Source organism: Sus scrofa, chromosome 3 (assembly GCF_000003025.6).
Source record: "Sus scrofa isolate TJ Tabasco breed Duroc chromosome 3, Sscrofa11.1, whole genome shotgun sequence".
NCBI classification, from domain to species: domain Eukaryota; kingdom Metazoa; phylum Chordata; class Mammalia; order Artiodactyla; family Suidae; genus Sus; species Sus scrofa.
The window spans coordinates 16,877,504-16,904,445 of NC_010445.4; the positions used below are offsets into that span (position 1 = coordinate 16,877,504).

The 26,942-nt window shown below is 46.7% G+C and overlaps 1 protein-coding gene across 3 annotated transcripts; it reads left to right on the forward strand.

Moving 5' to 3' along the window:
- PSPH (phosphoserine phosphatase) lies at positions 401 to 25,559 on the forward strand. 3 transcript variants are annotated; one of them, NM_001243221.1, is given in 7 exon segments: positions 402 to 660; positions 5,026 to 5,080; positions 15,173 to 15,331; positions 16,439 to 16,573; positions 18,247 to 18,392; positions 20,720 to 20,868; positions 25,066 to 25,559. In NM_001243221.1, coding segments are annotated over 5 exon segments (678 nt in total). In that variant the 5' UTR covers positions 402 to 660; positions 5,026 to 5,080; positions 15,173 to 15,191; the 3' UTR covers positions 25,174 to 25,559.

The following is a 26,942-nucleotide window of genomic DNA, read 5'->3' on the forward strand; positions in this document are numbered from 1 at the left end:
GTCACTTACGTGTTTTTGCAATTAAGTTGCGAGTATAAATAGTTTTTGAAGTTCTCTTGGCGCGTACATTCCTACAAGGGCATAATGCCAAACGTGGATTTCAAAAAAGGCCCCTAACGGGGCCTTCGTTAATTGCAAAATCAGTGCAGAGGTCCCTCGCTTCTCTCACGGTCCCTTATCCCAAGTGGTGGTGGCGGTGGGGAAGGCTTGTAAAGGTCGCGAGCTCTTTTGCTCCTCCTCCCAAAGTGGAGGCACTGTGGCCTGCGGCTTTGCAGGAAAACGTCCAACGCGGAGTGCAAGGGAGTGCAAGTCTGGGTCCGCAATCGCTGAGCCCCCGAGGGAAGGAGGGGGCGGGCTCAGGGAGCCCCTCCCTCTGGGGCGGGGCCAAGGGCTTCTTCCCAGCCTTGCTCTGCAGGGAGGAGGTCTGCAGGCTCCAGTTTAGTTAAGTACATGCAAACCCCGCCCGTAGCCCCTGCACTTATCATCAGATCTCATATAATTGTTGGTAAAGACTCTGCGAGTCTGCACAGGTCAGTTCCCTCCGACCTCCGCGGCTGAAAGTCGGAGTCAGTCCTCCGCCCCCCAGCAGTCGGAAGGTTACGGCCTCGGGAGACCTGGAGGCGGTGGCCGCGGCCCAGGAAGGAGCAGCGGCGGCGCCGGGTAAGTTCGGGCATGTATTTATCTCTCTGTGTGCCCAACTTTCTGATTGACCGGGCTGCCTTTCCTATACCCAGGGCCTCTGTGATTCTACACTTATTCTTCTTGATCGGGATAGAAAGGCTTGGAATTTTAAGGCTTTCTTTTCATCCGTTTCCTTTGAATGGTTTTCACTTGTTTTATCCCACCGCTGCCTGTTACCAAACAGCATGAATGAATGATGCAATCGTGCATAGGGGAGTCATCAGTACAAGAGTAGGAAAATCTCCAGAATTTAGAGTTGCAGTATCTCACATTGTCAACTTTATTCCCATTAGAATTTTAAATATGTACTTAGCAGATATGTCGTTGTAAAGATACAGCTTCACGCTGAGAATTAAATAACTCTTCCATTCATTACGCTTACGTACTGCATTTTCTTCATGCGTGCCTGACTTGCACTTTGTGTTTACTCTTTAAATATTTGACTGACCGGTATTGGAATTAGGATCAGGGAAGAAAAATAAAATGTAAGATTTCTATATGTTATTACACCTGCCTGGTAAGTTTTCAATCTAAATGATCATCGTCCTGTCACTTTTATCTGGAAAAGAAAAAAAAAACCAATTAGGAGGTTTTAAATTTTCAGATTATTTGATATCTGCCTAATAACTTAAAAAAATTTTTTTTCGTGGCTGCCCTGAGGCATCCAGAGTTCCCAGGCCAGGGTGCAACCTACTCCACAGCTGGGACAACCACAAGATCTTTTAACCCACTGTGCTGGGCCGGGAATGGAACCCTGCATCCTGGTGCTGCAGAGACACTGCAGATCCCATTGCCCCACAGCAGGAACTCCCCTAATACCTTTTCTTAAGCTAATAAATGCATCCTTTTTAGTGTACATTTTGATGAATTTTGACAGTTATACATTCGTGTAATCACCACAACAACAGAACACTTCATCCCCCCTAAAGTTTCCTAGGGCTTCTTTGCAGTCAGGTCCCCCTCACCCGACCCCTACTGACCTGATTTTTGTCATTATAGCATTTGTTTTATTTTCTAGGGTTTCACATTCACGAATCATATTGTATGTACTCCTTTGTGTCTGACTTCTTTTGGTCAGTATAATGGATTTTATATTTATTCGTATTATATTAGCTATTCATTCTGTTTTATTGCTGAGTAGTGTTCTCTTCTGGAGATGTTCTACAATTTGTTTATGTACTATTTATTTATTTATTTTTAGGGCCACACCTGCAGCATATGGAGATTCCCAGGCTAGGGGTTAAATCCGAGCTGAAGCTGCTGGCCTACACCACAGCCACAGCAATGTCAGATCCTACACCACAGGTCACGGCAACACCGGATCCTTAACCCCCTGAGCAAGGCCAGGGATCGAACCCACATCCTCATGGATACTAGCTGGGTTCGTTAACTGCTGAGCCACAGTGGGAACTCCCTGTTTATGTACTTTTTAAATTTAATTAAAAAAATTTTTTGGCCCACCCGAAGCATGTGGAAGTTCCCAGGCCAGGGATCGAATCTATGCCACAGCAGCAACCCTAGCAGCTGCAGTGACAACACTGGATCCTTAACTTGCTGCACCACAAGGAAATTCCTTTTATTTATTTAATTTTAATTTTTTATTATTTTTTTATCTTTTTGGCAGCTTCGCTCCACAGCATATGGAGTTCCCAGGCCAGGGGTCAGATCTGAACCTCAGTTGTGACTTAAGCTGCAGCTGCCGAACAGGCAATGCTGGATCCTTAACCCACTGCGCCGGGCAGGTATCTAACCTGTGTCCCAGCGGGAGGTTCCTAGGGCTTTTTTGCAGTCAGATCTGACATTGCTGTGGCTGTGGTGTAGGCCGGCAGCTGCAGCTCCAAATCGACCCCTAGCCTGGGAACTTCCATATGCCACAGGTGTGGCCCTAAAAGACAAAAAAAAAAAAAAAACCAAAAACCAAAAAACAAAAAACAGAGAGAAAGAATTAATTATGGATTCACAGGAGGTTGTAAAGAAATATACAGGAAAATCTCCTTCCCTTAAGGCCACCATCCTAAGGAACTGACATTGGCACAATCTATAGCGCTTGTTCAGATCTCACAGTTACACACAGTTATTTGTGTCTATATATATATTTTTTGTCTCTTTGCCATTTCTTGGGCTGCTCCCATGGCATATGGAGGTTCCCAGGCTAGGGGTCTAATCGTAGCTGAAGTCTCCAACCTACGCCAGAGCCACAGCAACTCGGGCGGGATCCGAGCCACGTCTGCGACCTACACCACAGCTCACAGCAAGGCCGGATCGTTAACCCACTGAGCAAGGGCGGGGATCAGACCGCAACCTCATGGTTCCTAGTCAGATTCGTTAACCACTGCGCCACGACGGGAACTCCTGTGTCTGTTTTGCAAGTGATACCCTGCTTCATTCTATTCCCTGGAAGAGAGTCACTAAATCCAGCTCACTATTAAGGGCAGGGGGTTACAGAAGGGTTGGAACAGCAGGAGGCCCATGCACTAGGGGCCATTTTAGAGGCTGCCTATACCACAGGTGTGCAATTTTCCAAGTGCATTTTATTTATTATGCTTTTTAGGGCCGCACCCGCAGCACATGGAGGTTCCCAGGATAGGGGGCGACTTGGAGCTACAGCTGCCGGCCTATGCCGGAGCCACAGCAACACCAGATCTGAGCCACGTATGAGACCTACACCACAGATCCTTAACCCACTGATTGAGGCCAGGGATCAAACCTGCATCCTCTCCTTGTGGATACTAGATTCATTTCTGCTGTGCCACAACCAGAACTCCCATCCTTCGTTTTAGAAGTCTTGTAGTTTTGGCTTTTGTGTTTAGGTCTTGATCCCTTTGTAGTTAATTTCTGGCATTGGATTGTTGTTTAGGGTAGAATATAAGTTCCAAGACTTTTGTGGGTTGTTACAACTACCAGGTAGTATTTCAATATAATAACAGTGATAGTCTTCTCATTTCCATCTTAGTGAAACAAAATAGAAAGGACTTCTTAAATTTTCACATCATTTAATAAAGTCTCAATTTAATATGTTCCCCTTCCCCCCCGCAGCATATGAAGTTCCTGGGCCAGGGATCAGATCAGAGCCACTGCTGTGACCTATGCCACAACTGTGGCAATACCAGATCCTTTAACCCACTGGGCTGAGCTGGGGATTGAACCTGCTGATCCGCTGTGCCACAGCAGGAACTCCTATTCCCAATTTTAAAAAGTCAAGTATGAATTTCAAAGAGAAACAGAGCAGGCTTTTATGAGTAAAGCAATTCTCCTTTAGATGTAAGTGGATCAAAGGAGGAAGAGTAAACTAAATGATATGAAAGCAGCAAATCGGAAACATTCCTTTTCTCCTCCTGCCACTCTGGGTTCTCTCTTAAGAGCAGCAGCATCCACAAAAAGAAAAGAAAAAAAAAGAAAAAAAAGGCAGCAGCTTCTGGAGAGGGCTGCTGGGATGCAGCTCTCACTGGCCTGCAGGGGATCGGGGTTTAGAACACCTGCCGAAGTCTGTCATGCTCAGCAGAGTGGGAGAGAAACGCCAGATGAGCATCCCCAGGTTCAAGGCTTTGAGTACATCCTGTGCTCTTCCTCCCTCGCAGGACTGTTATTATTATCCTGTGTGACTCTGCTGGGAGAAGGGGTCCCTTTCTGAGTTCAGTGACGACCCTATTGGAACCTTCTGAATGATTTATTTCCATCCTGGCTTCCTTCTTCTGTCAACCTCTACTTTGCTTTTTCTTGCCTCTTCTTCTTAACTCTTTCTTTTAATCTCCACCCCCGCCTCCGCTTCTGTGATTTAGCACCTTTAGCCACTTCTCTTGATAGTTTTCATGGTGAGGATTATAATTGGAGGTTGGCTTTGTTCCCTTGTTACGGGGCAGCAGCCTTCCTCTCTGACTGTTCTGGAATGTTGCCGACCTTCTCTCGTCGTTTTGAAGACAGCAGGGACTATTTTGTAGAGGCCGTAATGTACCTGTGTTGGCTTCATCTGTATTTGCATTTTGTTTTCGCACTAGTTCTCTTTCCCGCTCCTTTCCAGCACCTTTGCACCCTGCTCATCAGGTGTAGGTGATTCCCTATCAGGCTAATGAGCGTTTGCAGAACCAGAGCCACAGAAGAGAGTGGTTCCCCGTCTGCGGTGCTTTGAGGCGGTGGAAGTTCCAGAGCGGAAGCAGGCTTAGGAGGCTTTGCCTCTGACTCTTCTCTGGGAGGGAAGATGCAGCTGGATGGTCTCTTTCATCTCCTGTGTCTGGATCTTGCCGTTCATCTCCTGTTCCCTCTCTCTAGGCTCTTACTCTTGCAGAATTCACACGATCTCTCTTGAAGAAGTTTAGCGTCAGAACTTTATGCTGTGTTTTTATTCAGGAAAGAAGCAGGAAGAGAAGACCGTCCTCTCTTAGGAATCCAGCACTGGAGAAACGTGAGTCCGATTTGTGCTTTGTTGTTGTCATTGTCATAGTTCTGTGTTTCTCAGCAGTTTTATGCTTCCCCTGAATAAAAAAAAAAAAAATCTCCTGCTGTAACCTATGTGGTTCGTGTAAACTCTTAGGTTCTTTCTAAATCGTAAAATGTCCTATAAATGCACTGGCCAGGAGTTCCCGTCGCGGCTTAGCAGAAATGAACTTGACTAGTATCCATGAGGACACAGGTTCCATCCCTGGTCTTGCCTGGTGTCTTAAGGATCCGGCGTTGCCGTGAGCTGTGGCATAGGCCGGCAGCTGCAGCTCTCATGTGACCCCTAGCCTGGGAACCTCCAGGTGCCGTGGGTGTGGCCCTAAAAAGACAAGAAAATAATAATAATAAAAAAAGCATTGGCCAGGAACCTTAGTCCTAGTTACAGGAAGGGTCTTTGACTCTCCTCTGATCCAGAAACTTTTCAGACTCCACAGGGCATTGTTTCAGTGCATGGAGGGCCCTAAACAGGGCCCACCAAAGCCTCCCCAGCTGACATCCATCTAAGCCCGGGAAGCTTTGCTCTATCAGCTTTCTCAGCCTCTATACCAGCTCATATTTGTTCTAACACACATGAAGGTAAGAGGTCAATCCTAACAAAAGGGGTAGTTGGTGAAACGGATCTCAGATGCCTCTGACGAGATACTTAGATGCAGAAGTTGGAAGGGAGTTTGTTTGGATGAGGAAGTTTTTTTTTTTTTTTGCTCTTATCCAAAATTCGACCTCCTGAGGTTGGCCGTGAAGGACACCTGCACTTGTACTTTCGGGACTGGGGGTTTGCAGGGGTGCTGAGCTGTTCTTCTTTACCAGTTGGTCCTCTGCTTCCCCAAGATGCACCTGCTGGGGGCTGGGTGGGCAGGAGTCCTGAACCACAGAAGGCGGTGGTCCAGTGGTCAGGACTGGGCCTGGGAGCTGCCATGTCTCCTTCCCACGCCCCACCTCCCCGCCCCCACCCCCGTCCTGTCCCCGTCCTGTGGAGGGCCGGCGGGGAGGGATCCAGAGTCCATTCTCCAGCAACGATTTTTCTTTGTGTGAAATTCTAATGTACACAATTGACTTTGAAGCAACTGAACTTACTCAGCAGATTCCACCACCCCCCCCCCACCCCGGCCCCGGAGCTATGAAAATTTTGAATTTGTGTGAATCATGACTCACTCCTTGTGGAGACAATGAAAAAAAGACGGAACTAGACGTGAACACAGAGGCAGCGTGTTTTATAGTGTGGGTTGGGACGTGCTAAAGGAAGCCGAATTTGCTCTGTAGTCTAGGCAGGGGATTGAAACCTATGTTAGCTGAGGGGTGGAGGGCATATCCCCTGGCATGAGTATTTTGTGGGCAAAGTTACAGTCATATAATCCAGCTCCATCTCCTGGGGAGGGTGTGGAGAAAGAAGCAGTCTTTGGAGTTCCCATCATGACTCAGTGGAAATGAAATCTGACTAGTATCCATGAGGATGCAGGTTCGATCCCTGGCCTTGCTCAGTGGGTTAAGGATCCGGCGTTGCCGTGAGTTGTGGTGTAGGTCGTACATGCAGCTCGGCTCCCATGTTGCTGTGGCTGCGGTGTAGGCAGCTGCAGCTCCAATTGGACCCCCTAGCCTGGGAACTTCCATATGCTGGGGGTAGAGCCTTTAAAAAAAAAAAAAAAAGAAAGAAAAAGAAAAAAAGAAGCAGCCTTTGTAATGTTTGTGTGTGGCTGTTTGCAAAACTGTTGGGCCCTTACAGTTGTTCCTGTCTGACCCTACCCAGGACTGTACTGTGTAATGAATCACTGCTTGGTCGTCAAGGGCTTTGTAGTTAATAGGCATTGTTTAATGATCATTAGGACCAGGTGGCCTCTATGCTCTGATAGTCCCCAAACAATGATGAAAAACTTCCCTGACGTATTCCGGGCACCCACGAGACTAGTTACCTGTTCATAAATCTTTTCAGCAGTGCGCGCCCTGTTTCCACCTCCCACCGTGAGTTAACTATAGTATTGCCCCAGTGGCCCCTCAACTGTGCCAAGTGCAGCTGCAAATGCTTCAGGGTCCTTGTCTACCCCACCCTCTGAGTAAGTTACCCACAATAAGCAATTGATTATATGGAGCTGGCTGCCTTGTTTTTTGTGTCAAGATGCCTTCTCCGTTGGGTGGGCACGTTCCTTCCCTCCGTCCTCTGGTAGTTTGTCTGAAACATCCTGTCTTTGGAACCAAACATCTGTCTTTGGAACCACAGTGCAACCCGGGATGCAGGTGTCAGTAATTTGAGTCCTAAGTCAGGACTAGCGTTCGTCTAGGTCTGTGAAAATCAGTCCTTGCTTTATTTGAGGAAATGTGTGTTCCCTTTCATGTTTGATGCTTAAGATCAGGTTGAAGCTATTGCTGGTATCAGAGGTTGGAAAGAGGCTCAAGTCACTGGCTTTTCAAACTCGAGCAATAATGTTTTGTCTGATCATCCCAACAGAACTGGGAGCTTCTTGAAGGTGGTGCTGGTTCTCTGCTTCCCAGGTCTGTGGACTGGCTCTGTCTTCTTACAGCTGTGAGGCTTGAGGAGCCTCAGTCATGCTCAGGAAGATTGCCCATGCTTCATTATTTGTACAGCCTCATGTACAGTCTTGAAAGATTCTTTTTTTTTTTTTTTTGGTCTTTTTGCCTTTTCTAGGGCCGCTTCCTGTGGCATATGGAGGTTCCCAGGCTAGGGTCTAATCGGAGCTGTAGCCACCGGCCTATGCCACAGCCACAGCAACACAGGATCCGAGCCACGTCTGGTCTGCGACCTACACCACAGCTCACAGCAATGCTGGATCCTTAACCTACTGAGCAAGGCCAGGGATCAAACCCACAACCTCAGGTTCCTAGTAGTATTCGTTAGCCACTGCGCCACAACGGGAACTCCCAGTCTTGAAAGATTCTTTGGCCATCCATTTATCTCATTTAGCTTCTCTACATCATTTGTTGGTCTGGTGCTGGCTTTCTCTCCACTTGCACATGGCTCATTCTCCACGCTCAGTGGAATTGCACCGCGTTAAGCACTGCTTCTCTGCTGATATACCTCTGTCTTCTAGACTTTTATAGTCAGTCCACCTGGCCTGGTTATGTTGGGTTGATTCCCTCTGGCCCAGAACCAAATGGGGGTTTCTGAGACACAGAGAGTGGGATACGGAGCTCCTTGGAGTTCCCTGGCTTGGTGAAGATTTGGCACTTTATGAAACCTGACTCTATCTGCTGGTCTCCCAAAGAGTGAGTAGACTTTCTTCTTTCCCTCTTAGGGAATCATCACTTGTTGTGTTGTATGGCTGGCAGAACTTTGGTCTGAATTTTTTTTTATTTCTTTTTTTTATGGGAGTATAGTTGATTTATAATGTTTCAGGTATACAACAAAGTGATAGATAACAAGGACCTACTGCATGGCACAGGGCACTATATTCAATATCTTATAATAACCTAGAATGGAAAGAATTTGAAAAAGAATGCATATATGTGTGTGTATATATATTTTTAGTTTTTTAAGGAATCTCCATACTGGTCTCCATGTTGGCTACACCAATTTACATTCCCACCAGTTGTAGAGAAGGGTTCTCTCTTCTCTACATTTATTGTTTGTAAACTTTTTGTTTATTGATCTGTTTATTTATTTTTGTCTTTTTGCCTTTTCTAGGGCTGCTCCCGCAGCATATGGAGGTTCCCAGGCTAGGGGTCGAATCGGAGTTGTAGCCACTGGCCTATACCACAGCCACAGCAACCCAGGATCCAAGCCGCGTCTGCAACCTACACCACAGCTCATGGCAACTCCGGATCCTTAACCCACTGAGCAAGGCCAGGGACCGAACCCGCAACCTCATGGTTCCTAGTCGATTCGTTAACCACTGTACCACAGGGGAACTCCAGTCTGTAGACTTTTTAAATAATGGTCATTCTGACTGTTGTGAGGCTTACCTCATTTTAGTGTTTTGTTTTTTCCTTGTCATTTTGGCTGTGCCCACAGCATGTGGAAGTTCCTGGGCCAGGGATTGAACCCATGCCACAGCAATGATCTGAGCCACAGCAGTGACAATGCAGGATCCCCAAACCACTGTGCCACAAGGAACTCCCTCATTTTAGTTTTGATTTGCATTTCTCTAGTATTAGTGACGCTGAGCATCTTTTCATGTGTCTCTTGGGCATCTGTGTGTCTTCTTTGGAGAATGGTCTGAATTCCTGATAAAAGTCTTTGACGTTTCCTGAGTCCACATTATGTTCTTAACAATGTCTAACCTTGTTTAATTCTACGTAATTTATCTACATGTTGTCGTTGTGCATTCAAAATCCAAGTTTCAGTTCTTTGGTCATCACATAGGAGCTGTATGACCTCGAGTAAAGCATTTACCTTCCTTGCACCACTATTAGTTAATCTACAAATATTGTTGCTGTAGAAAGGTGTGGGACTAGCCCCAGATAATGGCTTTGCGTTTCCTTCCAACTTCAGAATGTATGATGTTGATTCTGTTTCTCTGGTATAGTCATTATGGCTGGTTAAGGATTTTAATTTTAGGCAAATAGCCTACTAAGTTGGGATTATTTTATTGAGAACAAGTCTGTGGTTTTTTTTTTGTTTGTTTGTTTGTTTTTAAATCACATCTGAGCCACAGCTGTAACCTATGTCACGCTGCAGCATGTCAGAACCTTAGCCCACTGCACTGGGCTGGGGACTGAACCCGAATCTTAGCAGTGACCCAAGCAGCTGCAGAGACAATGCTGGATCCTTAGCTCTCTGTGCCACAGTGGGAACTCCCTGTGTTGAGTTCTTAATAACTGCTTAGATCCAACTCTAATTCATAACGCATTTACTTTTAACACCTACTGTTCTGGAAGCAGAGTTGGAAGGTAATACAGTGAAAGTCCTACCCCAAGGAACTCACATTCTAGGAAGCGTATTACAGGGAAGATCATTTAGTCGGCACCTCGAAGAGTAAATAGGAATTTGCCTGTTAGACATGAGGGATTAGGTGATATCAGGTAGAGGGAGCGGCATTTGCAAAGGCATGGAGAGCTAAAAAACCATGAGATATTTAAAGAAGAAAAAGTCCTCTGTAGGGAGTTCCTGTTGTGACGCAGCGGAAATGAACCCATGAGATGCGCGTTCGATCCCTGGGCTCAGCTCAGTGGGTCGGGGATCTGGCATTGCTGTGAGCTGTGGTGTAGCTTGAAGATGCAGCTCAGATCTGGCCTTGCCGTGGCTGTGGTGTAGGCCAGGAGCTGTGGCTCTGATTCGACCTTTAGCCTGGGAACCTCCATATGCCACGGGTGCAGCACTAAGAAGCAAAAAAAAAAAAAAAAAAAAAAAAAAGTCTATATTCCCTGAGCAAAAAGTGTGGGTGTGTGTTTGCGATATTTGTAGGGAGAGAAGAGCAATGGGGAGTAGACTGGTGAAACTGATTGGATCCAAATCCTGAAGGGCATAAATGAATTGAGCAACAGAGACATCATGTTAATTTTTATGCTAATCATGAGGAATGGCTGGACTTCGGGAGGTCTGATGTGATAAGTTGACCTAGTTTGATTGTCCTTGGCAGCCAAACCTGAATACAGGCAGGCACAGGGGTATAGTTAAAACTTAAATGAAAATGACTATGTTAAAAAAGAAAGTCTTCACCTTTTAAAAATATATACTGAAATTTTTTCTTATGAAATGATATGATTTGCTTTGAGATAAATTAAAAAAGTGCAAGTGGGTGGGTGTGAGATTGTGATTTGTAATAAGAAATGTATATATTTGGTCCTGCTCCATTTCTGGCACAAAGCCCTAAAACCCTTGGAATTTCCTGTGAGGAGAGCGATAAAGAGGTCTTTTATGTTAATCAGGTGACTTTTGGACCTACCTAAGGATGAGGGCTCTTTGCCACGAGAGTCAATCATGTGATCAGAGTGAACTTCGGGCCCCACTGCCCTGACCTCTGGGGAGGGGAGAGGACCGGAGGCTGAATTCAGTCACCAATGACCAATAATGTATCAGTTATGTATCAGCTTGATCACTTAGGTATCAAGCTGATCAATTACGCATTTGTCATGAGGCCACCATAAAAACCCCAAAGGAGGGGGTTGGAAGAGCTCTGGGTGGGTGAACCCTGGAGGTTGGGGAGCTCCATGCCCAAGTACTTGCCCCTCTGCTCCTCTTCCATCTGGCTGTTCCTGAGTTAAAGCCTTTAATAATAAATCCGGTAAAGTTCTGTGAGCCACTCTAACAAATTGATCTAACACAAAGAGGGGTTGTTGGAACCTTCAGTCTATAGCTGGTCAGTTAGAAGCATAGGTGATAACCTGGGCTTGTGACTGGCTTCTGAAGAGTGAGTGTGTGTGTGTGTGTGTGTGTGTGTGTGTGTGTGTGTGTGTGTGTGTATTGGAGTGAGGTCAGTCTTGTGGGACCAAACCCTTAACCTGTGGAATCTAATGCTTACTCTGGGTAGATACTGTCAGAATTTTGAGTTGAGGAGTTCCCGTCGAGGCTCAGTGGTAGTCAAACCTGACTAGTATCCATGAGGACTTGGTTCGATCCCTGGCCATGCTCAGTGGGTTGGGGATCCAGCCTTGCCATGACCTGTGGTGTAGATCGCAGACACCGCTTGGATCCCATGTTGCTGTGGCTGTGGTGTAGGTCAGCAGCTACAGCTCCAATTCAGCGGCTAGCCAGGGAACCTCCGTAGCCTCGAGCGGGGCCCTCAAAAGACAAAAAACAAAAAGAAAAAAGAATTTTGAGTTGAAATGTAGGCTACCCTGCTGGTGTCCAAGAATTGCCTGGATGTATGGGAGCCCCACCCCCAATGTTGGAATTGGGATGCAGAATCCTTTTTTTTTTTTTTTTTTTTTTTGTCTTTTTGCTATTTCTTGGGCCGCTCCCTTGGCATATGGAGGTTCCCAGGCTAGGGGTCCAATCGGAGCTACAGCCACCGGCCTATGCCACAGCCACAGCAACTCAGGATCCAAGCCGCGTCTGCAACCTACACCACAGCTCACGGCAACGCCGGATCCTTAACCCACTGAGCAAGGGCAGGGACCGAACCCGAAACCTCATGGTTCCTAGTTGGATTCATTAACCACTGCGCCGCGACGGGAACTCCTGCAGAATCCTTTTTAGTGGGGTTGTTGATACAGCAAGATTTGCTATGATTGTTGAAGCAGGATGATAAATACATGGAGTTCATATATTCATACTTTCTGTTTTTGTATGTATTTGAAGTTTGCCACAATCAAAAGTTAAAATAAATGGTTAGTTGTGGGTATGTAATTCACAATTGTATCATTGTATTTATTCATTCAACCTTCAGAAGTTAATTGAGCAGCTACTCAAAAGAGGTTCAAAGCAATAGCTGTTTTGGAAAATATTGGCTCTTAGTGTAAAGAGCTTGCTATCCAGGAATGGGGGTGACATGTACATAAATCAGTTTAAGATAAGCTGGAATATTGTGAATTATATATCTTTTTTTTTTCTTTGTCCGCTGCACCCATGGCATATGGAAGTTCCCAGGCTAGGGGGCGGATCAGAACTCCAGCTGCTGGCCCACGCCATTGCAACAGCAACTTGGGATCTAAGCCTCATCTGTGACCTACACCACAGCTCACAGCAACTCCAGACCCTCAACCCATTGAGCAAGGCCAGGGATCAAACCCTCATCCTCATGGATCCTAGTCGGGTTCGTTACCGCTGAGCCACAACGGGAACTCCCCACATGCATTGGTTTAAAGTCAGTTCTCAAGTTGGTTGGTCAGCTCCTTCAAGTCTGTTTTTAGCCACTGTTCATGCTAAATATAAATGATTTGCAGCATCTGTGTGGCTTAAACATGACATAGTAGATCTTTGATGGGCTAGTGGTCTGGGTCACCTCTAGGATCTTGTTCACCCCTAAGATTCTAGTCCAGTAATTTTTTTTTTCTTTTGTCTTTTGTCCTTTTAGGGCTGCACCCACAGCATATGCGGTTCCCAGGCCAGGGGTCCAATCGGAGCTGTTGCTTCCTGCCTACACCACAGCTCACAGCAACGCTGGATCCTTAACCCACTGAGCAAGGCCAGGGATAGAACCCCCAACCTCATGGTTCCCAGTCGGACTCCTTTCCACTGCACCATGACAGAAACTCCGATTTTCTTTTTTTCTTTCTTTTCTTTTTTTTTGGTCTTTTTGTCCTTTTAGGGTCGCACCCGCAGCATATGGGGTTCCCAGGCTAGGGGTCTAATTGGAGCTGAATCTGCCAGCCTACGCCAGAGCCACAGCAACGCAGGATCCTAGCCTCATCTGCAGCCTACACCACAGCTCATGGCAGCACTGAATCCTTAACCCACTGAGCGAGGCCAGGGATCGAACCCGAAACCTCATGGTTCCTAGTCAGATTTGTTAACCACTGAGCCACAATGGGAACTCCTCTGATTTTCTTAAAAAATATAAAACTCTCAGGAGTTCCTGTCGTGGCTCAGCAGTTAACGAATCTGACTAGTAACATGAGGACGCAGGTTCAATCCCTGGCCTTGCTCAGTGGGTTAAGGATCCGGCATTGGTACGAGCTGTGGTGTAGGTCGCAGACGTGGCTTGGATCCCATGTGACTGTGGTGTCGGCCTGCGGCTACAGTTCCAATTCAACCCCTAGCCTGGGAACCTCCACATGCTTCGGGGGTAGCCCTAAAACAAAATTAAATAAATAATCCAAGAAAACACAAAACACTCAAAATCTTTTTGAAACTCTCCTCTGTACCTCCTATAGCACCATGGTCTCCCCTTCATTCTCTGTCTCAGGCTCCTGACGGGAATGCCCCGTCCCCACAGGCTCTGTCCTCAACCCTCTTCTTTTTCCTCTTCTCCTTCTCCCGGGTGACTTTCATCCAGCCACACCTTCAGTCACCCCCGCTACCCTGGTGACTAATGACTGTGTGTGTTTAGCTCCAGCTTCTCTTCTGAGATGGAAAGCCTTGCAAGGTTTCATTTAGCTAGAAGTTAATCAAAACTCAGCCTGGCCCCCGGGAACTCCTCGGTGCTGCTGGCAGCCGACTCGGTGATTGGGCAGCTTCCAGCGCATCAGCAGCATCCTGCAGCCTGGCCCGTGCCCCTGCTCTTCTCTTTGCCATCGCTGCCACTCCTTGCTGCCACTCCCTCCCCTCCCCCCAGCACACACCAAATTGATACCTTGCCCTTTGAGAACCTACTCAGAGGGCCACTTGCTCTTTTATGTTTTATTTATTTTTCCTTTTTTAGGGCTGCACCCTCCGCACACGGAGGTCCCCAGGCTAGGGGTCGAATTGGAACTACAGCTGCCAGCCTACACCACAGCTCACGGCAACGCTGGATCCTTAACTCACGGAGCAAGGCCAGATCAAACCTGTGTCCTCATGGATGCTAGTCAGATTCATTTCTGCTGAGCCATGATGGGAACTCCGAAGGCCACTTACTCTTCAAGATTCCACTCAAACACCTGTACCTCTTGGAAGCCCTGTTTTAGACACAAGGTTAAGCATTTTCTCTGTGTGCTCATGGTATCTTAGGCACATTCCATTTTAGCACTTGCCTCCTTGCTATAATTATCAGGTCAAGAAGGCTTGAATATTGGTTGAACATCCAACATATTTACAAGTTTGTACTCTCTCTAGACTGAACTTCTGGGTTCTTTGTGACCCCAGAGCCTGACATTTAGAAGGTGCTTAATTTGTGTTAAAAAAATGAATGAATCTGGGAGTTCCCGTCATGGCTCAGTGGCTGATGAACCTGACTAGTACCCATGAGGAGCCTGGCCTCACCCTGGTTAGGGATCTGGCGGTTGCCATGAGCTGTGGGGTAGGTGGCAGACACGGCTCGGATCTGGCGTGGCTGTGGCTGTGATATAGGCTAGCGACTACAGCTCAGATTCAACCCCTAGCCTGGGAACCTCCATATGCCGTGAATTCAGCCCTAAAAAGACAAAAAAAAAAAAAAAAAAGAAAAAGAGAGAATGAATCCATGAGGACATGCTTGTATGGGCTACACTGACTTCCATATAAATCAAAACCATCAACATACATAGGCAAAATTAGATCGTCTTATGGTTATATTTTATGTCTTTATATATTTATCTTTTTCTGTTGTAGGAGGAAAATTCTCCCAAGGATGGTTTCCCATTCAGAGTTGAGGAAACTCTTCTGTTCTGCGGATGCAGTGTGCTTTGATGTTGATAGCACGGTCATCAGAGAAGAAGGAATTGATGAGCTGGCCAAGTTCTGTGGAGTTGAGGATGCTGTGTCAGAAATGTAGGATCAGTATTTATTCACCTTATGAAATGATCAAGCACTGCAAAAGAATTGTGTCTTTTGGTTGACGTGAAGGACCAAAGTCGCAATTCCCTGATTTTAGCTCCTGGCTGTGAAACATGGGCCCTAGGCTTTTTCTTCCATCCCTTTATTTTATTTATTTATTGATTTATTTTTGGTCTTTTGTCTTTTTAGGGCCACACCCTCAGCATGTGGAGGTTCCCAGGCTAGGGGTCTAATTGGAGCTGTAGCCGCTGGCCTACTCCACAGCCACAGCAACGCCAGATCTGAGCCACATCCGCCACGTCCAGCACAACTCACAGCAATGCCAGATCCTTCACCCACTGAGCGAGGCCAGGGATTGAACCCAAAACCTCCTGGTTCCTAGTCGGATTCGTTTCCACTGTGCCACGATGGGAACTCCTCTTCCATCACTTAGAGCTGACTTTGTTAGTATACATTATCCAACCATCCATTTGTACAAGTAGTCATGGCTAAAAAATATATATTGTCTCTGACAAACAAATCATGGATGACATACTCTTAGCTTGGGTCAGGGGACTGACGACCATAAGTAACCAAAGCAGATGACCTGGGGGGTCTCCAAGGGTCCAGTGCTTTGTGTCACAGCTGAACGTGTGGCCTTAGAGGTTTGCTAGAAAGCTAGTTTTGGTTCAGAGTCTCTGTGAGTGCCTGGGTGAGAGTCCCTTCCTCCCTCCTGCCCTCCCCCGTGCCACCCCGCAATCACCAGGCCAAGGACCATTTCATGTTCAGCTTCATTTGATGCAAGAGTACCTGGCCTTTGTTTTCTTTCTTGGTTGACGAAAGCGCACAGCTTCCACAGAAGGTACCAGGGGATAGCATATGTGGTTTTCTCAGCTCTCGGGATGGTGTTTTGGTGGATGCAAAGGATGTAGCTTCAGAATATCAATGTGATTCTCAAGCCAACCCTCGGTTTATCCCAGGCCTCGCTCCCATGGCAGCCTAGCGTGCCCCTTGTATGATGGGGCACCTTCCTCGCCAGCGGACACTGTGAGGAGCTGGGGAGGGTGGGCACGTCAACTGCAAGGACAGCTGACTGGCCTGATGGCTGGGTCTTCCTCCTAGGACACGGCGAGCCATGGGCGGAGCCGTGCCTTTCAAGGCTGCCCTCACAGAGCGCCTGGCCCTGATCCAGCCCTCCAGGGAGCAGGTGCAGAGGCTCATAGCGGAGCATCCCCCACACCTGACCCCGGGCATAAGGTAAGGGGATCCCCGCTCTGGGTACACTGTCTCCCTGTCAGCACCTGCTTTGGGGCACGTCCTCCTGAGAGCATCGCACCGCTACTTTAGAGCTCCCATCTGTGTGGTTCTTTCGGGCCTTACATATAGTCTTGTTCTTGTCTGGCGGGTTGGTCCTGCCCACGCGTGCGCTCCCTCTCTCTCCAGGGAGAGCCTAAGCCTCTTCTTCATCTTGTGTGTCTAGGTCCATGGGCAGAATCGGAAGGCTTTCCTAAAGCAGTCAAGCCCCAGCCATTATTTTTTATTTTTATTTTTACTTTTTCTTTTTAGGGCTGTACCCACAGCATACGGGTAGGAGATTCCCAGGCTAGGGTTCGAATCAGAGCTACAGCTGCTGGCCTACACTACAGCAACAGCAACGCCAGATCCGAGCCACCTCTGCGACCTTAACCCACTGAGCGAGACCAGGGATAGAACCTGCATCCTCATGGATACTGGTCAGATTCGTTTCCTCTGAGTCATGATGAGAACTCCCCCCCCCTTTTTTTTTTGTCTTTTTGCCATTTCTTGGGTCACTCCCGTGGCATATGGAGGTTCCCAGGCTAGAGGTCTAATCGGAGCCGTAGCTGCCAGCCTATGCCAGAGCCACAGCAACACAGGATCTGAGTCGTGTCTACGACCTACACCACAGCTCACAGAAACGCCAGATCGTCAACCCACTGACCAAGGGCAGGGATCGAACCTGCAACCTCATGGTCCCTAGTCGGATTCGTTAACCACTGCACCACGACGGGAACTCCGAGAACTCCTTTTTTCAAGTTAAAATAAATTTAAAAAATTTTTTTTACTTATTTATTTTTTTCTTTTTTGGCTGCCCTGCAGCATCCAGAGTTCCTGAGCCAGGGATAAGATCTAGGCCACAGTTGCACCCTATGCTGTGGCAGTGGCAATGCTGAATCCTTAACCCACTGGGCTGGGCCAGGGATTGAACCTGCATCCCAGAGCTCCAGAGATGTTGCCAATCCAGTTGCAGCACAGCAGGAACTCCCCCACCCATTAATGTCTAAGTGCATTTAGAAAAACATGTATAAAGTATTATTTCACTAGCCTAATTAATACAGGCTTGTCCAGTGTACCTTGGGCAAGTGCATTTGAGAGAAAAAAATATATCTGAGTTTCTTTTTCATGTTTCACGTTTTCTCTTTCGTATGAACCAGCATTTGGTATTTTCTTTCTTTCTTTCCTTCCTTCCTCCCTCTCTTTCTCTTTCTTTCTTATTTTTTCTAGGGCTGCACCCGCAGCATATGGAGGTTCCCAGGCCAGGGGTCAAATTGGAGCTGTAGTCACCGGCCTACGCCAGAGCCACAGCAACACCAGATCCGAGCTGCGTCTGGGACCTACACCACAGCTCACGGCAACGCAGGATCCTTAACCCACTGAGTGAGGCTGGGGATCGAACCCACAACCTCATGGTTCCTAGTCAGATTCATTAACCACTGAGCCACAATAGGAACTCCTATATTTCTTTTTTTTTAGAACACTGTAAATCAGCTATAATGGAAAAAATAAAAATGACTAAAAAAAAAAGTTGTGACTGGGTCACCTTGCTGTGCAGTAGAAAATTGACAGAACACTGTAAATCAGCAATAACAGAAAAACTAAAAATCACCATAAAAAATGGTTCTTTTTTGCAGGGAGCTGGTAAGTCGCCTACAGGAGCGGAATGTTCAGGTCTTCCTGATCTCCGGCGGCTTCAGGAGCATCGTAGAGCACGTGGCTTCAAAGCTCAACATCCCGTCGACCAACGTGTTTGCCAACAGGCTGAAATTCTACTTTAACGGTAAGACGCTAACATTTTGCCCTTCCTATCGGTTGTGGTTGTGGTTGTGGTATCCAGTATCCTAGGTAATGTCCTTGGAGTGGGGCTTAAGCAGGAGGGCAGCAGAGTTAAAGGAGTGTCTGAGGTAAAGGAGTGTCCCTCTCTCTCTCTCTCTCTCTTTTTTTTTTTTTTCTTTTTTTTTTTTTTTTGTCTTTTTTGGCTGCACCCATGGCATATGGAGGTTCCTGGGCTAGGGGTCCAATCGGAGCTACAGCTGCCAGCCTAGGCCACGGCCACAACAACCCCAGATTCAAGCTGCCTCTGCAACCTGCACCACAGCTCATGGCAAAGCCAGATCCTTAACCCACTGAGTGAGACCAGGGATGGAACCTGCGTCCTCATGGATGCTAGTCAAATGTTTCTGCTGTGCCACCTCGGGAACTCCTAAAGGAGTCTCTTTACTGAAGTTTTTGCACCTTGGTGTCCTTGGCTCTGCAAAACAGACTTTGCTCGTCATCTCTCCTGCCTTTAGAATCCATATAATCTTCTATCTGCGTATAAATATCTGTACTTATAAATCAACTATAATGGAAAAAATAAAAATCATTAAAAAAAATCTGCACTTAGTAAAACGTTAATTCCTATGTAACCCTCATGACTTATTTTGTGATGCATTATTTTTCAGTTTTATGAAAGCTCTTCTATTTGAACCAATTTATACTCAGGAAGGAGAGTTCATTTACAAGTCGATGTACTGTAGCTGCCTCTGGAGACACGTCCTGGCCCTTCTCTGGACCATCACAGAATCACAGCCTTAGGGGAGTTCCTGTTGTGGTGCAATGGAAACAAATCCGACTAGGAACCATGAGGTTGTGGGTTCAATCCCTGGCCTCGATCAGTGGGTTAAGGATCCAGTGTGAGCCGTGTGTGTGCTGTGAGCTGTGGTGTAGGTCGCAGATGCGGCCTGGATCCCATGTGGCTCTGGCTGTGGTGTAGGCTGGCAGCTGTTGCTCTGAGCCCTAGCCTGGGAACCTCCATATGCCACAAATTTGGCCCTAAAAAGCAAAAAAAAAAAAAAAAAAGGAATAGAATCACAGCCTTAGTTTTTTTGTCATCTCAGGATGTCTCCAGTTACATTAAGGGGTGGCTGACATTCTTAGAAGGAAATAATATTAATTTAAAATGTTAAATGTGTTAAGAATAGAATACATTTAGAGTTCCTTCATGGCTCAACTACTTAAGGATCGGGCACTGCTGTGGCTTTGATTACAGCTGCGTTGTGGGTTCGATCCCTGGCCCAGGAATTTCTGTGCTGCAGGCACAGCCAAAAAAAAAAAAAAAAAAAAAAAAAAAGTTTGAAGGGTCTATAGGTACAGGTCATTAAAAAAAAAAAAGGGGGGGATTTCTCTGTTGCGGGTTAGTATGTTAAGGACCTGACGTTGTCTCTGAGGGTGGGGGTTCGATCCCTGATCTTGCTTGGTAGGTTAAGGATCCAGTGTTGCCATAAGCTGTAGCATAGGTCCCAGATACAGCTCAGATCTGGGTTGCTGTGGCTGTGGTGTAGGTTGAAGCTGCAGCTCCGCTTTGACCCCAGTCTGGAAATTTCCATATGCTGCAGGTGTGCCCATCTAAGAAGAAAAGGGGCGGGGGGAAGTAGAGCAATGGAGTCCGCGTCATGGCCCAGTGGTTAATGAATCTGACTAGGAACCATGAGGTTGCGGGTTCGATCCCTGGCCTCACTCAGTGGCTTAGGGATCCAGTGTTGCCGTGAGCTGTGGTGTAGGTTGCAGACTCGGCTTGGATCCTGCGCTGCTGTGGCTCTGGCGTAGGCCGGCGGCTGCAACTCTGATTGGACCCCTAGCCTGGGAACCTCCCACATGCTGTGGGAGCGGCCCTAGAAAAGGCAAAAAGATGAAAAAAAAAAAAAAAAAAAAAAGTAGAGCGTAAGTGTGGTGATTAATGTGAGAATAGAAATAATCAACTATAAATTGGAATCCCCTCTTAGATGGGGTTACATATTACCTTGTTTTAAATGAGTATGTTGCTATTTCACGGTGTTCTGCTACCTCAACAAGTTTTGAGAATTACCACGGTGGAAGCCTAGGGGATAAAACTAATTTACCCCAAGATGTTTATTGCCTAAAGGGGTAAACTTGAGAAGAAGTATTTGGAATTTCAAAGCAAAGCTTGTTCCTTCTGAGGAATAAGTGTGGAAGCCCAGGCTGTGTCACTTTCCCGGAGACTATTTTTAGCTTTGTCATTGTCGTATGAGCAAGGATAGCATCCATGAACTGACCCCACTGATACTGTTCCGTGGCTCTTTAACACAGTTTTATTGCTCTTTTAAGGTGAATATGCAGGTTTTGATGAGACGCAGCCAACCGCTGAATCCGGTGGGAAAGGAAAAGTTATTAAATTTTTAAAGGAAAAATTTCATTTTAAGAAAATAGTCATGATTGGAGATGGAGCCACCGACATGGAAGCCTGTCCTCCTGCTGTATGTATTAAGTGTACTAATTTTTTTTGTGGTTGTACTTTTATTGTAGATAGCTGACTTAGAACTCAGTTCGCAGCCGACACGAATCTGACTAGGAACCATGAAGTTGCAGGTTCGATCCCTGGCTGTGGTATAGGTGGCAGACACGACTTGGATGCTGTGTCACTGTGGCTGTGGTGTAAGCCAGCAGCTACAGCTCCGATTCGACCCCTAGCCTGGGAACCTCCATATGCCGTGGGTGTGGCCCTAAAAAGCAAAACAACAACAACAACAACAAAAAACTCAGTGTAGAAATTCTTGTTATGGCTCAGTGGTAACAAGCCCCACTAGTATCCATGAGGATGCAGGTTCGATCCCTGGCCTCACTCAGTGGGCTAAGGATGCTGTGAGCTATGGCATAAGCTGCAGATGTGGCTTGGATCCTGCATTGCTTTGGATGTGGTATAGGCCAGCAGTTGAAGCTTCGAATTCCATATGCTGCAGGTACAACCCTAAAAAGCAAAAAAAAAAAAAAAAAAAAACCCACCACAAAACAAACAAAATACTCAGTGTAATTTGTGATAAACAAAAACATGTATCATCATAAACTAAAAACCCAAATTAAAACAAATTCAATCTCAATATATTAATTGTCTCTTTGCAAACCCAAGGAAGTTTGCAAATAAGGAACTTAAAAACTTTTTCAAACATCCAGAGATCCTCTGGTTGCAATCTGTCTACCACCTCTTAGCCTAAGTATGTGCCCAATGAGGTTTGGTTTCATTTCTGCAAATAATGCAGCTTTTATACTGTAATCAAAAAAAAAAAATTTTTTTTTAGAGCCGCACCCACTGCATACAGAGGTCCCCAAGCTAGGGGTCAAATTGGAGCCACAGCTGCAGGCCACAGCCACAGCAACTCGGGATCTGAGCCATGTCTTTGACCTACACCACAGCTCATGGCAATGCCGGATGCTTAACCCACTGAGCAAGGCCAGGGATCAAACCTGCGTCCTCACAGATGCTAGGCAGATTCATTTCCATTGAGCCACAATGGGAACTCCTACTATAACCAAAATTTTAATGTTGTTTTATATTTGAGAAACTTTCCTCACAGGTTATGTCATCCAACCTCCTGAAAGCCCTGTGACATTACGTGTGATCTTCTCCTTTTTACTGATCGGGTGACCAAGGCTGGTTATTGATCAGGGGCCAAGGCTTGTGGATGTTCGATACCATGCCTGTATTAAAACGTTTTATTCTAGGAGTTCCCGTCGTGGCGCAGTGGTTAATGAATCCGACTAAGAACCATGAGGTTGTGGGTTCGATCCCTGGCCTTGCTCAGTGGGCCCGACGATCCAGCGTTGCTGTGAGCTGTGGTGTAGGTTGCAGACTCGGCTCGGATCTGGTGTTGCTGTGGCTGTGGTGTAGGCCAGCAGCTGTAGCTCTGATTTGACCCCTAGCCTGGGAACCTCCATATTCCGCGGGAGCGGCCCTAGAAAAGACCAAAATAAATAAATAAATAAATGTATTCTTCTATGCTAATATTTTCTTTTTGTTTCTTTGTTTTTTTAGGGCCACACCTGCAGCATATGGAAGTTCGCAGGCTAGGGGTCAAATTGGAGCTGCAGCTGCCCAGCTACACCACAGCCACACCAGTTTTGAGCCCTATCTGTGACCTACTCTGGATCCTTAACCCACTGATTGAGGCCAGTGATCGAACCCATATCCTCATGGATACTAGTCAGGTTCTTAACCGGCTGAGCCACAGTGTAACCCCAAAGTTAACATTATTGTCTGAGACTGGCAGGAAACATGCTGTGTAGCCAGTATCTTAAATATCACATGTCCACGTCATGTAGGATTTTGACTGTATATCATCTCGTTCTAACTTAAGAAAAAATGAACCAAAACCATAGTGGTGAACATTTTTGTACCTAGTTTCCTGAGCTCTAAGAATAGTGTCTGTCTGTCAATGATTCATCAAAAGCAGTTAAAGAATCTTTGGGGATCCTTTTAACATGACTTGAGTCAGATAGAGATAACGTGGCCTCAGATGATTTACTGCTAACATTGGGAGGGACCAGTTAGTGAGGCCGGACTAATGGACCGAGGGGTACAGGGCGTCAGATGCAGGCTTCTCTCAGGGAGCTCCGGATCCCAGTGTCCAGAAAGGAGAGGATTACCCCTCCAGCTAACCTACAAGTCAGAAGATGAGACAGAGCCTGACTGATCCAAGGGAAAGTGGCCTGGCTGCAGGCCCTTGAGGTGGTCAGAGGAACCTGCCCTAAAGGACAGTTAGCAGCTGCCACGCGGAGTCCTGGCAGGACTTGGGGGGAGTTTCTAGAGGGACAAGAGACAGCAGAGCAGATTTAGGGTGTCTGAGACACAGTCCTGGGCTGGCCAGTGGGCAAGGAATGGCAGGAGTGGGCTTTCTTTTCAGTGAGAGAAGACGACCCCACATCCCAGGCGCTTGGGTGTTACCTTTGGGTCACAGAGAGCCCTGAAGGCTTCTGGTCCAGGAGGGAACAAGTCGGGGTCTTAGGCCGGCTGAGTTATTGCTGGCCTGCAGAAAGCGCTGCCACAGAGGCAGGGAGCTTGGTTAGGAGGTTAAATTTGACGGGAAACTAAGAATCTAGTTATTTTTTTTCCTCCCCTTGTATGGTATGAAAATGAAAAGGAAGAAAAAGGGCAGGTAAGGAGTTGCCATGTGGCTCAGTGGCAGCAAACTGACAGGTATTCATGAGGATGCAGGTTCGATCCCTGGCCTCATTCAGTGGGTTAAGGATCCGGCATTGCTGTGGCTGTGGTGTAGGCTGGCAGGATTTAGGTTTGATCCCTGGCCTTGCTCAGTAGGTTAAAGATCCGGTGTTGCCATGAGCTGTGGTGTAGGTCACAGATGAGGCTCAGAACCAGTGTTGCTGTGGCTGTGGCATAGGCCGGCAACTGTAGCTCCCATTCTACCCTAGCCTGGGAACCTCCATATGCTGAGGCTACGGCCCTAAAAAGCGAAAAATAATAAAAGATCATCGACTGAAAGAAGGTATCACTGAGTAGAAATTAACAAAGCAGTGTAACTCGAAGGAATTCCAGCAGAGAACAATAGAGTGTTGCTAACAGACGCTGGAGTTGTCATCTCCCTCAGCCCAGAATAACATGCCACCCTGGGCCCGAGATGCCTCGCGTTCACCCAGGACACCAGGCGGGAGATGCTTGCTCTGGTCCTGCTTCCAGGCCCTGTGGATTTATTTCCACTGCATCCCAGGCTTGTCTTTTAAATTCCCTCTTTTGAAACTGCCTGGCCTGGGTGTCTTCCAGTTTAGAAGGTATCACTGAGTAGGAATTAACAAAGCAGTGTTAATTTTTGTGGTATGTTTTTATTTTTTATAAGCAATTGTCTTGGTTTCGAGAGGGCTTCAGTTCTCCTGAGCCCACAATGTCCAGCCAAATGTGTGGGCAGCGGTGGTGCAAAGACTCATTCATTCACGTGGCAGGAGGAGGCGCGGAGGCTCCTGGGGAGCTGGGGGAGGGAGATGCCCCGGGTGAGGTTGGGCACCCCACTCTTTGCACAAAGAGTTTATTCTTTATTTTTAAAATATATTTATTTTTAATTTTTTTTTTTTTTTTGCTTTTTAGGGCCGCACCTGCAACATATGGAGGTTCCCAGGCTAGGGTGTCCAGGCTACACCCCAGCCAGCAGTGCCAGATTGGAGCCTGCCAGATTGGAGCCTCGTCTGCGACCTACACCACAGCTCACGGCAACACACTGATCGAGGCCAGGGATCGAACCCCTCATGGATCCTAGTTGGGTTCACTAACCACTGAGCCACGATGGAAACTCCCAAGAATTTATTTATTTATTCATTATTATTATTATTTTTTTGTCTTTTTGCTTTTTCTAGAGCCACTCCCACGGCATACGGAGGTTCCCAGGCTAGGGGTCTAATCAGAGCTATAGCTGCCGGCCTACACCACAACCACAGCCACAGCCACGCCAGATCTGAGCTGTGCCTGCGACCTACACCACAGCTCATGGCAAAGCCAGATCCTTAACCCACTGAGCAAGGCCAGGGATCGAACCCACAACCTCATGGTTCCTAGTCAGATTCGTTAACCACTGAGCCACGATGGGAACTCCCAAGTGTTTATTCTTTTAAATAACACTTAGTGCTCCAGGCTGCTGCTGTATCTCTCTTTTTCTTTTTTTTCCCCCCTGTAGGATGTTTTCATTGGATTTGGAGGGAATGTGATCAGGCAACAAGTAAAGGACAACGCGGAATGGTACATCACTGATTTCGTAGAGCTTCTGGGAGAACTGGAAGAATAAGATCAACTTTGATACAGTTCATAACAACTTCAGGTTAATTTTTTAAAATGATACAGTTTGGTACTATTTGCTTACAATTGCCTATTACAATCTAAAATATAAATTTTGTACTGATTATCCGTACTGCCAAGTCAATTCCTATTAAGACTCCTAGAAAATTGATTATTTTTAAAGCTGTAGTTCCAGTAGCATTATGACCCATTTAATTACCTGGAGAGTTTTATAATCTGAATTCATTATGTATTTTCCTAGTTATATTCCATTTGAAGCCATAAGGTGGATAGGAATTTAAATACCTTCACTATTGGAAATAGGGATTTGGCAGCTTTAAGTGAAATTGGTTTTCCATTTATATATATGAATAAAAGTTTATCTACACATGAGAACAGGTTTGTAGAATTTTTAATTCTGCCTATCATGTATTTCAGTAGCCAGTATTTCAAGCCCTTAAGTGTTTGAGTAGAAACAACCTCCGGGCAGGGAGCCAAGGAGTCGTGCCCCCCCCCCACCCCCAGCTCCCCCTGACCAGCTGAGCACAGGGCCTAGTGCTCATCACAGCGCCCGCTCATCTCAGCCCCTGCCACTGAGGGGAGCCCTGGGCCAGAGGGATGGAAGCTGTTATTACCTCTTGGTATTGGTCATATAGGGAATGTTACAAAGGCTTTTTTAAAAGGCTAACAGTGGAGGAGTTCCCTGGTGGCCTGGCAGGTTAAGGATCCGGCGTTGTCACTGCTGTGGCTTGTGTCCCTCCTGTGGCACGGGTTCAACCCTTGGCCCAGGAACTTCTGGACGTTGTGGGCATTGCTGGAAAAAAGAAGAAAGAAAACAATCCAGCCTTAAGTGAAAGTAGTGAGTTAAAAAAAGGGATATTTAATAATCAGATGAATTAAAAGAACTAAAAACTGGAGTTCCCATCTTGGCGCAGCGGAAACGAATCCAACTAGGAACTATGAGGTTGCAGGTTCAATCCCTGGCCTTGCTCAGTGGGTTAAGGATCTGGTGTTGCTGTGAGCTGTGGTGTAGGCCGGCAGCTGTAGCTCTGATTGGACCCCTAGCCTGGGAACGTCCATATGCCACAGATGTGGCCCTAAAAAGACAAAAGACAAAAAGAACTAAAAAGTTTTACTTATCCCAAATGAAGGTTAGCATTTTCCCTTAAATGAATTAAGATATAACTCCTCAGAGCACATACGAGCCATTTCTTTCTTACAGATGACTTGGGAAGACCTGCAATCCCAGGTTCATGTTTACTCTGAGCAGAGCCTTGAAAGGGACATTTCAGAACAGGTTTTGCAAGGATGAGCTTATATATGCTCCCTGGTGGGAAAATGGGGAGACAGAGCCCGGGTTAGGAAGAGGCAGCCCATGAGCGGATGCTCTTGGATAATTAGCTAGAAGAGGCCGGAAGGGATCTAACACTGGAAGTTATTTGAAAAATTTATAATTTAACCATCATCAAATTTGGCCAAACAATCAGGTAATTATTTAGTCAAATAATCAAATGAGATGAATCAAATTTCCTTCCACATCAGGGTTTCTGTAGGAGAGCCAGGAAATCGGTTTGGCAGCATTTAAATGAGACCACAGACAGCGAGGCAGTTGTTCCATAATTGTGAGCGCTCACTGGCAACTCTCCTAGAGGCGGTTTTGTGGTGTCGGCACTTCCAGGGGCTCCAAGTGGGCAGGACCAGGCCTGCCAGGGTTGTGCAGAGAGGGCAGGCGCTGCAGGCTGCCTCAGCCTCTGCCACCACCCTGTGTGCCTGAGCTGC

What these genes read in the sequence shown, in the direction of transcription:
- PSPH (XM_005662001.2), top strand. Translation starts at nt 15,192, where the DNA reads ATGGTTTCCCATTCAGAGTTGAGGAAACTCTTCTGTTCTGCGGATGCA. An exon ending in CACCTGACCCCGGGCATAAG is followed by an intron (nt 16,574 to 18,246) that starts GTAAGGGGATCC and finishes TCTTTTTTGCAG; the next exon opens with GGAGCTGGTAAGTCGCCTAC. An exon ending in TGGAAGCCTGTCCTCCTGCT is followed by an intron (nt 20,869 to 25,065) that starts GTATGTATTAAG and finishes TCCCCCCTGTAG; the next exon opens with GATGTTTTCATTGGATTTGG.